At 38.3% G+C, this 16,315-nt stretch overlaps 2 protein-coding genes across 2 annotated transcripts; both read right to left on the bottom strand.

Annotated features, from left to right (window-relative positions):
• Positions 1-1,999: 1,999 nt before the first annotated feature.
• Positions 2,000-5,008, bottom strand: LOC145807511 (uncharacterized). The gene is made up of 2 exons (XM_082905858.1): positions 2,894-5,008; positions 2,000-2,817 (listed from the first exon to the last, which is right to left on the bottom strand). Exons 1-2 carry the CDS (start codon positions 3,323-3,325, stop codon positions 2,092-2,094), a joined length of 1,158 nt encoding a protein of 385 aa, XP_082761984.1. The 5' UTR covers positions 3,326-5,008; the 3' UTR covers positions 2,000-2,091.
• Positions 5,009-10,658: 5,650 nt separating this feature from the next.
• Positions 10,659-12,604, bottom strand: LOC114272377 (arogenate dehydratase 3). The gene has a single exon (XM_028214065.2). It carries the CDS (start codon positions 12,235-12,237, stop codon positions 10,966-10,968), a length of 1,272 nt encoding a protein of 423 aa, XP_028069866.2. The 5' UTR covers positions 12,238-12,604; the 3' UTR covers positions 10,659-10,965.
• Between the last annotated feature and the right edge of the window lie 3,711 nt (positions 12,605-16,315).

Here is a 16,315-nt window from a genome sequence, read left to right as displayed (position 1 = left end):
CAAAATCAGGGCAAAGTCGCAGCGATTTTGGCTATCTCCATCTTTGGCATTATACAAGAAGTCATTCTCTGGGCCTTACCTCAAGTGCGTTCATCCCAGCAAAGTAGAAGCCTTCCTATTCGAAATACATGAAGGGGTATGTGGAAGTCATCAAGGGGGAAGGTCGCTCGCCTACAGGGCTATTTCGCAAGGATATTGGTGGCCATATATGCAAGCAGACTCAGAAAAATATGTGAAGAAGTGTGAAAAATGCCAGAAATTCGCACACCAAATACATCAACCAGCAAGAGAACTCCTACCCTTAACTAGCCCATGGCCTTTCGCAATGTGGGGCTTGGACATAGTAGGACCACTTCCAACAGCGCCCGGTGGCAGAAAATTCTTTCTCGCAGCAACAGACTACTTCACAAAGTGGGTGGAAGCAGAAGCATTGGCGTCAATTAAAGAGAAGGATGTGAAGAAGTTTGTTTGGCAGAATATTATCACTCGGTTTGGCATACCAAGAGCACTGATCTCAGACAATGGAACTCAGTTCGACGGCAGGATCTTTAGAAGCTTTTGCGAAGAATACAAGATAGAGTTCTACAATTCTACTCCGGCATATCCTCAAGCAAATGGGCAAGCTGAAGCATCAAATAAAGTCGTCTTGGATGGACTAAAGAAAAGGCTAGAGAAAGCAAAAGGCAAATGGGCGGACGAACTCCCTCACGTCTTATGGGCTTACCGAACCACGCCTCGGCGATCAACAGGAGAAACACCATTCTCCTTAGCCTATGGAATGGAAGCGGTGATCCCACTAGAAGTTGGCCTCCCCACAATTCGAAGCGAAAATTTTGATCCAGACTTAAATGGAGAAGCCATAGCCTTAGAACTCGACCTTGTAGAAGAAAGAAGAGAAAAAGCAATGGTTCACATCGCCGCCTACCAACGAGAGTTAATCAGAAAATACAGCAAAAAGGTACATCCAAGACAATTCAAGATTGGGGATTGGGTACTACGCAAAGTAATGGGAAACACCCTAATCCCAGGAGACGGCAAGTTAGGCCCAAATTGGGAAGGACCTTATAAGGTGGTTGGATTAGCAGGCAAAGGGGCATACCACCTAGAAGACAAGGATGGCAAGACAATCCCTAGGCCATGGAACACGGCCAATCTCAAGTTATTTTACTTTTAGCTTTTTCTTTTTCAAACATATGTAATTTCCTCTTCCTTCAATAAAGCGAGAAATTCCTTTTATCACAAGTTGTTCTTTGTAAAAGTTAGCTTCAGTAAGGTCAGGCACATAGCGAGCATTTTATTCTAAGTTAACTGGAAAAACTAACTTAGAGGTTGGCTGGAATAAACCAACACCCTTCCTAAGCCCAGGATAAGGATCCAGGCTGCAGGACGTTTGGTCGGAATAACCAAACATTATTCTAAGTTAGCTGGAAAAACTAACTTAGAGGTTGGCTGGAATAAACCAACTCTTGTTACTCTTCAGCCGAAGTAAGTGTATGGCTGAAGAGTGGTTGGCTGGAATAAACCAACTCTTGTTACTCTTCAGCCGAAGTAAGTGTATGGCTGAAGAGTGGTTGGCTGGAATAAACCAACTCTTGTTACTCTTCAGCCGAAGTAAGTGTATGGCTGAAGAGTGGTTGGCTGGAATAAACCAACTCTTGTTACTCTTCAGCCGAAGTAAGTGTAAGGCTGAAGAGTGGTTGGCTGGAATAAACCAACTCTTGTTACTCTTCAGCCGAAGTAAGTATATGGCTGAAGAGTGGTTGGCTGAAAGAGTGGTTTGAATAAACCAACTCTTATTACTCTTCAGCCGAAGTACGTATATGGCTGAAGAGTGGTTGGCTGGATTAAAACCAACACTGTATACTCCTCAGCCGAAGTAAGTATATCGGCTAAAGAGTGGTTGGCTGGCAAGCATATTTTAGAAAGCCAAAACCGAAATAACAGTTGGAGTAAGTAAAGGCATGACAAAACACAGGCATACATATCACAACCGGAATAAGAGTTGAAGTAAAATTTTCATTCAAAAAAAAAAAAAAAAAAAGAAGTCATTACAAGGCTGCTTAGTTCGGTTACAAAGAAAAGATTACAAAATTAAGAGAAGAGTTCATCTATTTCGGCGTCAAAGGCAGCATCGGCGTCAACCCGAAGACCGGTTTCGGGCGCTACAACACTTTCAGAAGGAAGAACGGGTTCGGCTGGAGCCACGGCTTCAATTGGTTGATCAAGAGTTAGATCTTCCACCACGGGCTCCGACCGAACTACCTGATCTGCATTCACAACCGAAGTATCCTCAGGGGCAGAGTCTTCATCAGAATCTTCATCATCTGAGCCCTCAAGGAACTGCTGTTGCATGGCCGTGGCATAATCCATCAGGGAGTTCGGTATAAAGTAGGCTGGAGGGTTGAAAACCTCGGTCTGAGGATCATGACCGAGCTTCTCAACGGCTCCCCTCCAGCCGCACTTAAAGAACAGATCCTTGGCCGCATTGCATTGTTGGGCATAAGCATCCTCTGCCCTCTTGAAGCCTTGTTTGTCGGCTTCCTTCACCTTCTCTTTTATTTCGGCATCCTTCTTTCTTTCAAGTTTTAGCAACTCGCGCAAGTACTTGTCCTTCAGCACAATGGCAGTCTTTTGCTTTTCGGCCTCGGCCGAACTAACCATTCCGGTCAGACGACCGACCTCACCTCGGAGTTCGGTCATTTCCTTTCTGGCCTCCTCTAGTTCGGCCGATTTCGCCTCTGCCTCTGCCGCAGCTTGCCTTGTCACTTTCCTCAGCTCCAGCACCTTCCTATGGGTGATTTGATTTTTCTGGATAGCCTGACAAAGCAACAACTTCAATTTAGCCGAAGAAAAAGAAAAGTAGAAAAACAGAAATACGACCGAAGTTACTTACCAGAATCATTGATTTCGTGGCTGACCGGATGGACTTCAGCTCGGTGGTTAACTGTTTGTGGTGATGTTCCATATCTTTAGGCAGACACACACTCTTGGCCAAATTGATGGCCAACAGGTGGTCCTTCTCAGCAACAACCGAGTCTGTTTCCAGAATGTCTCGGTCGTTGAAAGATAGCTTCGGTGCCCAGCAACTGATGGTCCGGTCGGAAGACTCCGGTCGAGGGCTTGGTGGTAAGCTCGGCTGAATGACAGGTTCTTCATCAACCAAAACTCGTTCGGGTTCGGCAGTCCGGGGACGTTTGGTCCGGCGGGAAGAGGATGGCTGTTGGGAAGGGAGGGCGACAACGGCAGGCTGCGATTGACTGGGAGGCGTTACTTCGGGCCTAGCCGTTTCGGTAAGAAGGGCCCTAACTCTGCTCCTTTTCGTCATCTCTTCTTCTGCTGTTAGAGGGACAAGTCTTATCTCGGGCAGAGTTGGGTCCGGCTCCGGTGCTTCCTCGAGAAGAAAATCAGTTACCTTTGCTTTGCGGCGACCGCTATACCGGTAGGTCGGCTGAAAATTTAGAAGTTTTGACCAACTTCTTTCTTTAACCCGTAGTGCGGCTCGCAGAACCCCAAGGTTGGGATAACTGTACAGGGAACGGAGATGGGCGAAATCTGCAGTAAAGGGAAGTGTTAGTCCGGCTAATAAACTAAACAACCGAGATAACAAACAAGACAGAAGACCGAAGCAAAATTACCAGGTTCTCCCATTTTCCAATTTATAGGTCGGCCAGGAATTTGAGCTTGAAAATCATCAAAATTCCCAGAGACCCAAAGGAAATCATCATCGTTAAGATCTTTGTCCGGAGTGTGCTTAATTATCTTCTCTCGGCGGCGGCGAATTCTGAGGTAGTAGACCCACCCAGCATTCTTTGAGCCGATGGAATACTGATGGAATATTTCGGCTAGACCGAGATTTAGTCCGGTTTGGTGGTTTAATGCGTCTATTCCCATTATAATACGGTATGTATTGGTGGACAGTTGGGTAGGACATAACCTAGTCTGTCTAAGAAATTCGCAGATGAGCGGTTGGACAGGAAACCGTAGTCCGGTTTCAATTATTGACTGAAGGGTAAAGGGGACGGAGCCTTCATTGTCCCAGGGAGTAGCATCTTTCTTGGCCAACTCCAGTTGGACATCATCAGGAATCTGGTAGTCCTGCCTGAATTCGGCCATGCCACCAGGGGTTTCGACTAAATATCTATACTTACCCATTTGTTGTATAAGTTACGAATAAATTATTTCGGTACAAAAATTTGGCTCAGTAGCTCGGTTGAGCACACGTAGGAGTGCCTGGGCAACCTAAGTCTGCAAAGTAGAAAGCAAGGGGGTTAAGCACAGATCGTTGGACCGCGCTACAAATTATAAGCAAGATATACAAATCCTACTTCGGCTTAAAGGGCTGGTTCTACCCCGTCTACAAATCAGAAGGTTTCTTAGCTCGGTTTTGAGCAGTTTTAGACCGGTCTAACGCCTAGGGGCAGCTTTCTGAGTTCGGTTTCAGAACTAAGAAAGCCGGCTTGGCCCCAAGGTCTTAGCTCGGTTGGAGACCGAAGTACCTAGTTCGGTAACGGCAAACTTATCATTGGCTAGAGTGGGTCAGAAGAAACTACTGATGTTTCTACAAGTTCTAGTTCGGTTATGTTCTGAATCTGTCGACATACATAACACAAACAGTTTTCTAGTCCGGTTGCTAGGTGATTTTGGATCTAAGACTATCTTCCTACAAAATAGTTCATACACATACAAGTTCTACTGGTTTCTTCATAGAAAGTACAAAAGCAGAGCAGATACATGGAGAAAATATTTGCAAAAAGCATACGAAAACAAGATATACAGTTGCACAAAACGAGGGTAAAAGCAACATAAGCAAAAAGAGAGGAAGAAAATGGATTCACTTACCAGATTGAAAGAGGAGCTAAAGATGGAGGCAGTAGCAGCAAATAGTGACACGGACGCAGCAAGCTCAAAATTTTGAAAACTCGAAGGTTCAAGAACACAGAGAGAAGATGAACAGCAAGGTGTGAGTGAATGATACGAGATGAAGGGTTGTTTTGTGAAAGAAGGGAGAGAAAAAGGCGGCAAAAAGAGGCGGGAACAGTACGAAATTTCTGCAGGGCGGCGTAACAGTTGGCCACGGCTTATCAGATCCTGCCACGTGTCTATGGAAAGGGAAGCGTTACAGTCGTGATTGAAGAGACGTTTTTGACCGGACGAAGAGAAGCCCGAGGTAAAGTTAGCTCGGCTGGAGAGGCTAAAGGGTTTTTAGCTCGGCTGAAAAAGCGTAACAAACTCTAGCTCGGCCAGAAGGCTGGTAATCCCAATCATGTTGCACAGATGGAATTAAGGGGCAATTGAGAGGGTAATTTTTGGGAAAATTGGGCCGAACTTCGAGTTGGGTTTTGAGGCCCAAAACGCAGAGGACTAGGTAAAAAGGCCGTACTGAATACTCAGGCCTAGAGGGCAAGGTTACTCCGGCCTTGGGGAGACAAAGTTACTTCGGCCCAAGGAGGTAAGTTTATTCCGGCTCAAGAAGAGATAGTTGCTTCGGCCCAAGGAAGAGTAAGGCTACTCCGGTCCAGAGACAACTCGGAGTAGGGCCGGTCTTAGAGTTAGTCCGGTCGCAGTATGTTCTGGGAAGACCGGCTTCGGAGTTAGTCCGGTCATAACATACTCTGGCTAGGTCAGTCAGAACTTGTTACTTGGAAGTTTGATCTAAGCACACCAAGGTTGAACAGGGGCAGCCGAAGTAATGAGCTAAAGGAGAAGACCGAGCTAAGGATAGTTCGGCCTTCTCTGTGGCTCAGCATAGCCAGTGTTATTTCGGCCGTGTGGTAGTTCGGCTATGGAGAAAACCATCCCACTTGGTTTAAGCAGTGGGGGAGGGTGTGAAAGGATAAGCATTATCCTTAAGAGTATGAATCCTAGGAGGACTCTGCATGGAGAAATACAAGTCCTACCAGGATTGTGCCACGGGAAACTTATAAAAGCCTACAAACATCACCTTGGAGGAGGTAATTGAACAAAATCTTTCTGAGAACTTTGAGCTTTGTCTATTTGTCAAGTTTTCTGACTTAGGCATCGGAGAGGTTTCCGGCACACACCCGCCGGCTAGCTCACGTTTGTGTTTTCAGGTGACAAAGCGACGTCGTACGGAGGAGCGTGGACTTGGTCAACAGGATTATACGAGGAGAATTATTTCCTCCCCGTACAACTATATATGGTATTTGCAAAATAAATTATATGATAGAATAACAACTATTTTATGATTGGGACCCATCTTTTATCTCTATTTATAATTTAATTTTGTACAACTAAATTTCTTAATTAATCCACACTCGTGAAGCCATGTTCGATTTGAGTTTCTTAAACTATTTTCTGAATTTCTTTTTAAAAAAAAAATAGAAATTAGAGTGAAAAAAATAAGCATAAAAATATATGAAATAATCACAATGCAGTGGTCTTCTAAAAAAATTAATTACTAATTAATGAAAAAACTTATGATTTTATAAATTTATGTAAAATTTTTCGTTAATTTAAAAATATTTGTATACATCTACTCTGAACTGATATTTTCCCAAAATATATTTTTAAATTTTAAAAAATTATTTATGCCCTCTAAAAAAATAAAATTATATAAAAATGATAAGTCCTTTTGATTTTTTTTTAAATTTTTTATGAAACTAACTTTTAATATTTTTTTTAAAAAAAATTCTAAAATATTTTTCTAAAAGGCAAACAAAACCTGGCCATCTATCAATCAAAACTCACAGTGGTGTTTTGAAAAATTGGTAAAAAGTTAATTTTTTAATTTATTTTTTCTTTTTGTGGATAAAAAATGTGTGAAGTGATATGATCCAAAATGAATAAAAAGCTAAATACTAGCCTTTTTTTTTTCCCTTTCCAAAACACCCCACAATATTATATGACAAATTTCGTTGCAGTTACTTATATGTAGTATAGACATTTTAAATTTGAGCAACGCTATAGACCACTAATTTACCATCACTAATACCACCACTAGTGAGGTGGCAATTGAAAAAAAAAAAAAAAAACAAGGCACAAAACACATGTGCCACATCATTAAAGCTATTACTAATTAGTAGTCTAAAGTTTTTTTATTTAAATTTATGTGCAAGACCCTTCGTGAAGTTTAAAAAGTATATATTTAATTTTATATAAAATATATATATATATATATATATATATAAACATGTGGAGTTAGGAGCACATTAAACAAGAAGTGCCATAAAAGAGATGGGCACCAAAAGACAGGAGAGAATCCAATACTGAAATCAACATGGTGGGGCTGTCCTACAAGTAATTGTAATACATACATGCGTGTACGAAATTGCTTTAATTGCATCCACTTTATTTTATTCTATTAATCCAATGAATTTCACGACTTAGGCTTCCTTTGAGATCAGACTAATTTAGTAATTTTTTAATTATTTGACTAAAAAAGTAAGTAAAATAAACTTATATATTTTGGATGATTTTTTGACTAATTACGAAAAAATGTGCAAAAAGTAGAGAGAAAAGAGAATCTTTGACTTTTTTGTATGAGTTGTTGACTTTTTGACTAAAAGGATAATTTTTTGACTAAAAAGGTAAGTCCCCAAACGGGATCTTAATTAAATAAGTTTTTGAAAATTTATCCAGAGTTCATGGAAATTTTCTGAAACCCATTTATGTATACAAATTTTTAAAAATATAGCAGATGAAAATTTTGACTAAAAAAATGAAAATTGGTGGAGAAATAATCACAGCAAATTACGTGCTCTTGAAATTTTCACAAATAAAAACCACCAAATTAATCAAAAGAAATTATGAAATGCAAATAAAGCAAACGTAAAATAATGGAATTAACCAATTATTTAGAATAAAAGATAATGAAAGGACAACCAAATTACAATGGCCCTGTTTGGTAGGACTTATTTTCAGCTTTTAACTTAATTTAAGCAATTTTGGTGTGTTTGGTTCAACTTAATAATACAGATTATAGCTTTTTTAAAGTTAAAAATCAGTTTTTTCTTTGAATGGGAAAGAAGTAGCTTTTCCAATCAACTTAACCGGGCAGCTACAATTTGAAGGGCAAAATGACTTAAATGTCCCTCACAATTTTAAGTTATTACAAGTGTATCATGTATATAAATCAAAACACTCTTATTTTTGTCTCTTGCACAAAGCTGTCTGGTGATTTCGAGCGATTTTTGGCGAACCAGATCTCTCTCTCTCTGCTACATCCATGGCGCTGTACCTAGGGTTTGTCGTTGTCGATTTGGGGTTCAGAGGGTGGAAATGTCGCCTCAAATCTACATAGATTTCAAATCTGTGTGGTCTCCTTCGATCTCAAAGATCAGATTTGTTATATATCATTATATGTGTGTGTATGTGCATGTTTGTGTGTTTGAAGTGGTTGTGCGTGTGTGTTCGCAATCGCGGCAAGTGGTTGTGCGTGTGTGTTCGCGATCGCGGCAGATCTCTCTCTTCGGCGTTGTTCGCGGCAGATCTCTCTCTCTCTCTCTCTCTCTCTCTGTGATCGCAATCGCGATCGCCACGTCGCCGTTGTACCTTCATCGTCGTCCCCCATCTCCCATCCCTTTCCAATGAACCAGAGCCGCCGTTCCTACTAACTAGGATTTTCACTTTTTTTTTGTTAATAATAATAATAATAATAATAATAATAATTAAGCCATTATTGTTAATAATTTTAATATTAATTATTAAAATTGATTGATTACAAAAATTAATAATTTTAGTATTTTTAGTATTAATTTCAGTATTTTTATATTAATTAATACTAATTAATAATTTTAGTATTAATTGATTACAAAAAGCCATTAATTGCCACTAATTAATTTATAATGAAATAATTTTATACTAATTGATTTATAATGAAAAAATGAAAAAAATAATTTATAATGAACAAATGAAAATAAGCCATTAATTGACACTAATTAATTTATAATGAAATAATTTTATCAAATGTATCAATTTTTACATTAATTGATACTAATTAATACTAATTATAATGACAATTGTTATATTGTTAATTGCAATGAAAAAAAAAATTAATGAAAACCGAATCGCAATTTAAAAAAAAAATTAAAATTGAAAAAAAAAATGAAATACAAAGTGAAATAACTTATATTAAATGAAATAAAAAAATGAATATTATAAATAACTAATTGAAATTAATATAAAGAAAAATAATATGTAACGACATCACAACATTAATATAAATACATGGATATTAATTGATATTAATTGTAATGAATTAATAAATTAAACAAAATTAACAAAAAGAAAGAAGAGAAGAAAAAAAGAAAAAGAAAGGAGAGAAAAGAAAACAAAAAGAAAAAGAATTACAATTTTTATGTTCATAATGGCAAAAATGATAATTACATAGCAAAAAATTATTTTATAACTTATTTACCAAACACTACTCTGTTGCTTAAATCCATAATCTCACAGCTGCACTAAACAGGTTACCAGCTTATGCTTTGTAAACTATAATCTATAATCAAATGGGCCCAATATATAATATAAAAATGTTAGGTAGCTCTGAAACAAGAGCTCTAAAAGAGCTGTAATTATGTGGCACTAGCTCATATGTAATTATTGTTACTTTCTATTGGTATTTTTGAATTATGTGGCACTTACCAACTCATTAGAGTTCTATTTAGAGTTCTTAAATTAAAATTATGTATCATTACTCTATATAATATCAACTTTGGACTAGTTAAAAAATCTTCTAACATATTAGTTGAACAGATACATAGAAAATGTGGAATAAAATAAGCATTAGCTTAACAAAAATTAAGAATTAACAACAAACTTTGTGACTTGCAGCTCTTGGTGAACCAATTAGGCATATAAGCCTCCGTTTGGCAAGGGCTTTTTTAGGTTTTTTTGGCTATTTTAGCCACAAAAAACAAAATAGGCTATTTTAGCCATAACAAACAAAACATCACATCCAACCCATAATCATTACATTCTTCTCTCACAAAAAAAGTCAAAAAAGTCAAAAAGCCAAAAAGCCCTTCCCAAACCAAGCTTTTTAACCCAGGCTAAAATAGCCAAAAAAGTCAAAAAGCCAAAAAGCCAACCCACTTCCCAAACGGAGGCTAAGTGTCATTTGGAAGAGCTAAAGTGGCAAAATTAGTCACTAAAACATAAAATAAATTAAAAAGTTAAGAAAATAAAATACTATATTTAAAACATAATTATTTAATATTTTTTCTTGCAAAATTACAAAAAAATTAAAAGTTATTCCCAAACAATTTTTTTTAAGCCCCGCTAACAAGTCAAAGTCAAAAAATCAAGCTAAAAATATTCTTTTCAAACCAAGGCTAGTCATTGAAATAAATTTATAAAATTAAAAACCAAATAATAATGTATCCAAAAAAAAAAAGAAAAAAAAAAGAGAGAGAGAACAATAACATAAATCCGTTTGACTATTTTAACTTTTTTAATTTTTTTTTGACTATTTTAAGCTGCGCTAAAAAGTTTGATTTGGAAAAATTTTTTTGACTTTTTTAATTTTTTTTATAAGAGAAGAATGTAATGATTATAGGTTAAATGTGATATTTTATTTTTTGTGATTGAAATAGTCTATTTTATCTTTTGCGACTAAAATAAGCCAAAAAAACCCCGTTTAGCTCTGGCCAAACGAAGCCTAAATATTATGCAAACTAAAAATCAAAAAACACGAGGAATATTCTAAATTTGTTCTTGTTCATTTCTTCGTTGTCTCAAGCATGAAGAATACAATTTGGATGATAATGATATTCACAACCTCACATGTAAATAAGGCCCAAATTTAACATCATCAACCTACACATTTATATATATATATATATATATATATTTACCCCCAACAACAACAACAATAACAACAATTTTTGCTTGTCTCTTGATCCGCAGATGAATTAAAGATTCAGAACATAAATATATATAATTCTAAAAAAAAAATTCAAAATTAAAATTAAAATTAAAAAAAAAATAGAGGGAGAATGGGTTTTGCTAATCTCCCCCAGACGGGCACCAAGGAGTCATGTCCATGGGATAGCTCCCCAACACCCGCAAGAAGGAAGTGAACTCCTGAACCTCCGCGAGAGCGTTCTGAGCTCTCACCTCCGCCATGGAAGCTTCGAAATCCACATAGAACATGTACTCGAAATGCTTCGCCGTCCCAACATTCGCATCATCGACGAGCCGAATTGGCCTGTTCCGGTGAGGCCGACTCTCGATCTTTGTCAAGCTAATATTCCGAAACGCGAAAGCCGATAGCACCTTAAAGAGCACCGATGTGCCTTTGTCGTGTGCGAACACTATACTCGTTTTGAAAGGTCGGTCTGTTCTCGGTATGATCGGATCTCGAGCCAGCATCACGAATCTCGTGACGTTGCTCGGGTCGTCTTGGATTCCGTCGGCCAGGATTTGCATCCCGTACAGGTCGGCGGCGCGTGCGGAGGCGATCGCGGCGGTGTCGCGGAGGTTGTTGGTGGCGACGAATTCCGCCGCGCCGGCGGTGTCGTCGACGGCCTCGCGAGCGACGTTGAGGCCGAGTTTGGTGAGAGTGAGTTCGCACTGAGCCAAGGCCTGAGGATGGCTAATGACGCGAGTTAGGTACTCTTTTCGGACGCCTGGGAGGGCCAGAAGGCAGTGGTGGACGGGGAACTGGACTTCGCCGACGATGTGGAGTCGGTGGCGGAGGAGGAGATCGTAGTTCCGGTGGATGCTACCGCCGAGGGAGTTTTCGACTGGTAAGACGGCGCGATCGGCGATCCAGAGCTCGACGGCTTGGAATGCGACTTCGAACTGGTCGCAAGGTATGGCTTCGCAGTTCGGATAGGCTTTGCCGGCGGCGGCTTCACTGTAAGCTCCGGGGACTCCCTGATAGGCGACGCGGAGGTCGGCGCCGTGCATCGGAGCCGGAGAGAGATCTGTGATGGTGAGTGGCTTCGGGAGGTTCTCGATGGGGACGAGATCTAGGGTTTGGTGGCCGTTAACGGCGGTGATGTTGTCGGCGTTGCCGCTCTTCACGGTGGTGTCTTGCTGCTGCGACACCACCTTGCTCGCTAAAATGGCGCACGAGCTCTGCCAGTCGGCTCGATTACAACCCACACCGCCGCAGAAGTTGGAGTTGGCAGAGTTGGCGGCCGCGTTGGCCGAGTCAAATCGGTAAACGCATTGGACAACGAGTCGACTCGGAGCGACTCGGTTGGTGGGACTGAGCGTTCTTGTCCCAATAATGGATTTGAGACTAATGCTCGGAGGTGAGAGAGACTGCATTTTTTTTTTGGTTTTGTTTTTGGGATTCAACTGGAATTACTAAGAAGATTGAGGAATTGGGTTGAGGATTGAAGAGTTTTTTTTTTTTTAATTTTAATTTCTCTATTTTTTTTTTTTTTTGGGGTTAAAGCTTGTTGTTCTCTGAGAAGGGAACTGCCAAGCTGAGAGAAAGAGTATGGGGGTTGAGGGTTTTATAATGGTGAGAGAGAGAAAGAGAAAGGAACGAAGAGGAAGGAGTAGAGAAGACTGGGAGAGGATGATGTACGTGTGAGGAGGTGGTTCGGTCAATCTCACACCTAACCCCTCTCTCTCTCTCTCTCTCTCTCCATATATTTCTAGTGTTTCTCTCTCTAACTTTATCTCCCTCTCTCTATATTTTTGTGTTAATATAGGAAAATAATATATAAATTTAATTTTTACATTATTTTTTAGATTCACTTTTTGAATTTATTTTCTAAAATATATTAATGATATAATTAATTGATTATTAAAAAAAATATGAGAGAATATTATCTTAGATATTTTAATTAATTGTTACATTATTAAACTTGAAAAGTGAGTCTAACTTTTAAACTTAAAATGGTAGGAAGATTTATGTGTAGGTCCTAGTACTTATGATCTAATATATTTTATGATAATTAATGGCTTTTTTTTATCAAATATTATTAAAAAAATGTTACTAATGATTAATTTTCAATTATAATTTAAAAATTTTGTCATAAAAAAATATCATTAATTATAAATTTTAGTGACAGTTTAAAAAAATCATTACAAAAAGTCACTAATTTTTAACTTCGATCATGCTACATAGCTCGAATGTCGCGGCTCGAAACGCGGCTCGACACCAAAACGACGTCGTTTTGGTGTCGATTTTTTTTTTTTTTTTTCTAGTTTTTCAGAACGAAGAAGAAGAAGAAGAAGAAGAAGAAGAAGAAGAAGAAGGGAGAAGAAGAGAAAGGAGGAGGAGGAGGAGGGAGGGAGGGGAGGGGGCCATAAAAACCGGTTTGAGGAGGAGGGGAGGCTGTGCTGCGACGGAGGAGGGGCTGCGACGGAGGAGGAAGCAGCAGCGGCGGCCGGAGCTGCGACGACGGCGGGGCGGGGCTGCGACGACGCCGACCTTCTTCCTCTCCCTCCCTTCTCTTTCTCCTCTCCATCTCTTTCTCTCCCTCTCCCTCTCCCTCTCGAGCCATTTCAAGCCTGGTAGCTTCGAGCTACCAGGCATTTTCCTTTTAACTTTCAGTGATAGTTTGAAAAATTCGTTACAAGAAAATATTATTAATTGTAAATTTTAACGACAAATTATAAATATCGTGACAAAATAAAATCACTGATTGTTAATTTTTAACAACATAAATACAAAAATTATCATAAAAAATTATTTTTAACAACGATTTTTTTAAGAATTATTTTTAATAGAATTGATATGAATTAAATATAATTATTGACATTTATTGATAATTTATTTTATTTTATTTTTTTGGTAAACAAAAAGTTTAGGAAAAGGGGAGGCTACCCCACTCCAGGGCTAGGGCAAGCGTTACGCAAGATCGCTCATCAACAAGGGACTGCCGGCAGCGAGTAGGAATGGCAATGAGGCGGGGCGGGGCCGGGGATCGCCCTCCCCGTCCCCGATCCCCGACAATGGAAATTCCCCCGGCCCCAACCCCGATCCCCGACGGGGAAGCTATCACCGGCCCCGCCCCGACCCCTAACGGGGATCGGGTTTCCCCGTCCCTGCAAATTTCCCGACCAAAAAAAAAAAAAAAAATTCAGTCCCAAAATCTGATTCAAATTTCAGTCCCAAAAAAATTTCAACCACAAATTCATATTCAACAACAACAAACAAGATCAGATCATCATCATCAACAGATTTAAATTAAAAAAAAATAATCTGAAAACCTAACAGATCTAAATTAAAAAAAAAATCAACAGATTTAAATTAAAAAAAAATAATCTAACAGATCTAACAGATTCATCATCATAATCTGAAAATCTCAAGATCTGAGTACAAGGAGAGGCTGCGCTGAGGTCGACTGTGAGAGGCTGTGGCGAGGATGAGCCGTCGGTGAGTTGCAGCCGCGATGCCGGTGCTAAAGTGAGGATGAGCCGTCGCCGTTGCCGTCGTATGTGTGAGAGAGAGTGGGACGATCTACGGTGAGGGAGCACAGCAGCGGTGAAGGAGGAGTGTCGGTGAGAGTGATAGTGATAGTTGAGAGTGAGATCGACGGTGGCTGTGATGTGAGAGACATAGAAGAACGAGAGGCTACTGTTGTGAGAGGGAGAGAGTTGAGAGAGAGAGAAGGACGAGAGTTGAGAGAGAGAGAAAGAGAGAGAAGGACGAGAGTGAGAGTGAGAGAGTGACGCACGGTTTAGGGTTTGGTTTATTATTATTATATATATATATATATATATAAGGGGTATAAAAGTAATTTAATTTCGGGGAAATTCGGGGACGGGGCCGGGCCGGGGCTTGAACACTGATCACCGTCCCCGGCCCGAAACAGATTGGGAATTGATTTTCAAATATCGTCCCCTCCCTGTCGAGGGTATTTTTCGGGAAAAAACCGCTTAAATCGGGGTCGGGATCGGGGATCCCTGTCGGGTCGGTTTCAAATTGCCATTCCTAGCAGCGAGACTCGAACCTAAGCTAAATGGACGAAGGAAAAGAGCCTTACTAGCCTCCGTTTGGGAAGTGAGTTGGCTTTTTGACTTTTTTGACTATTTTAAATTGGGTTAAAAAGTTTGGTTTGGGAAGAATTTTTTGGCTTTTTGACTTTTTTGACTTTTTTTATGAGAGAAGAGTGTAATGATTATGGGTTGGATGTGATATTTTGTTTGTTATAATTAAAATAATATATTTTGTCTTTTGTGACTATTTTAACCACAAATCAACTTACCAAACAACACCTATTTATTTTAAATAAGTAATGCTCACTAACATATATATATATATATATAGGGCATATAATATTGTATTGGAGTAGGAGAGTGGAGCAATTCTGTGCAGAAAAGGTGATATACTGCCCTTTTATTTTTTTAGGTAAAGAATTATGATTTTGGAATTGCACATTTTGTAAAATTTTACACTTATTACGTATATGCTCACGTATACTTCTGACTTTGTCACATCTTTAGATTGGCAAATACGATTTGCTACATTAATAATTGGAAGTAGGTAATTCCGGATTTTTTTTTTTAAAAAAAAACATAAAATTTTAAATAAATTTTTGTCTTGAGAACTATTCTGCATGCTTAGTTGGAGTTTTTTAAAAATTCTTTTTAAAAAATTTTATTTTTTTATTTTTTGTATTTTTTTATTTTTATTGAATTTTTTTAATATTTTAAGCAATTTTTTTTTCTTTTTAAACATACCTAACATAAATATACTTAAAAAGTAAAAAATTTGTGAAAGAAACCTTTTAAAAATTCAGTAAATACCAAAAATATAAAAAAAATACGAGAATTTCGTACATATTTTGTATTTTTATGTATTTATTAATTTTTTAAAATAGTTTTTCACAAATTTTTTACTTTTTAGATACATCTAACTAAGGTGCATTTAAAAAAGTAAAAAAAATATCTAAAATTTTAAAAATATTAACTAAAAACAAAAAAACATGAAAATTAAAAAACTCAATTTTTAAAAAATTTAATCCAAAAAACTCAAACCAAACACACTAATTATTGTGTGGTATATTTCAACGAGATTGTGTGAGAATTGATTTTTTTTTTTTATAATTTTTTTAGAAGGATATATATAAAAAAAAAATGTATTAACGTTTTATTTGTCATGTTTCCAAACATAATCCGCAGCGATATTACTAAGGTGTTAAATGAATCAAAAATGCTAGAGGTTTTAAAAATTCTATTAAAAGTTTTTTCAAATGTCTCACATGGGTGTGGGACCCACATAGGACCCACATTATGTAGGTCCCATATCCATATGAGATATTTAATAAAATTTTTGATATAATATTTGGGACCTCTAACATTATTCTAAATGAATTGAGTCAATCAAATGGACTAATTAATGAATTGAGTCAGTTAGTCTTGTACACTGTCCATCAACTGAGAGGTT

This window comes from Camellia sinensis, chromosome 14, assembly GCF_055761805.1.
Source record: "Camellia sinensis isolate YWXY chromosome 14, ASM5576180v1, whole genome shotgun sequence".
In the NCBI taxonomy this organism is placed as follows: Eukaryota; Viridiplantae; Streptophyta; class Magnoliopsida; order Ericales; family Theaceae; genus Camellia; species Camellia sinensis.
Note: the sequence above shows the minus strand (reverse complement) of the source record. Positions and strands in the feature narration are given on the sequence as shown.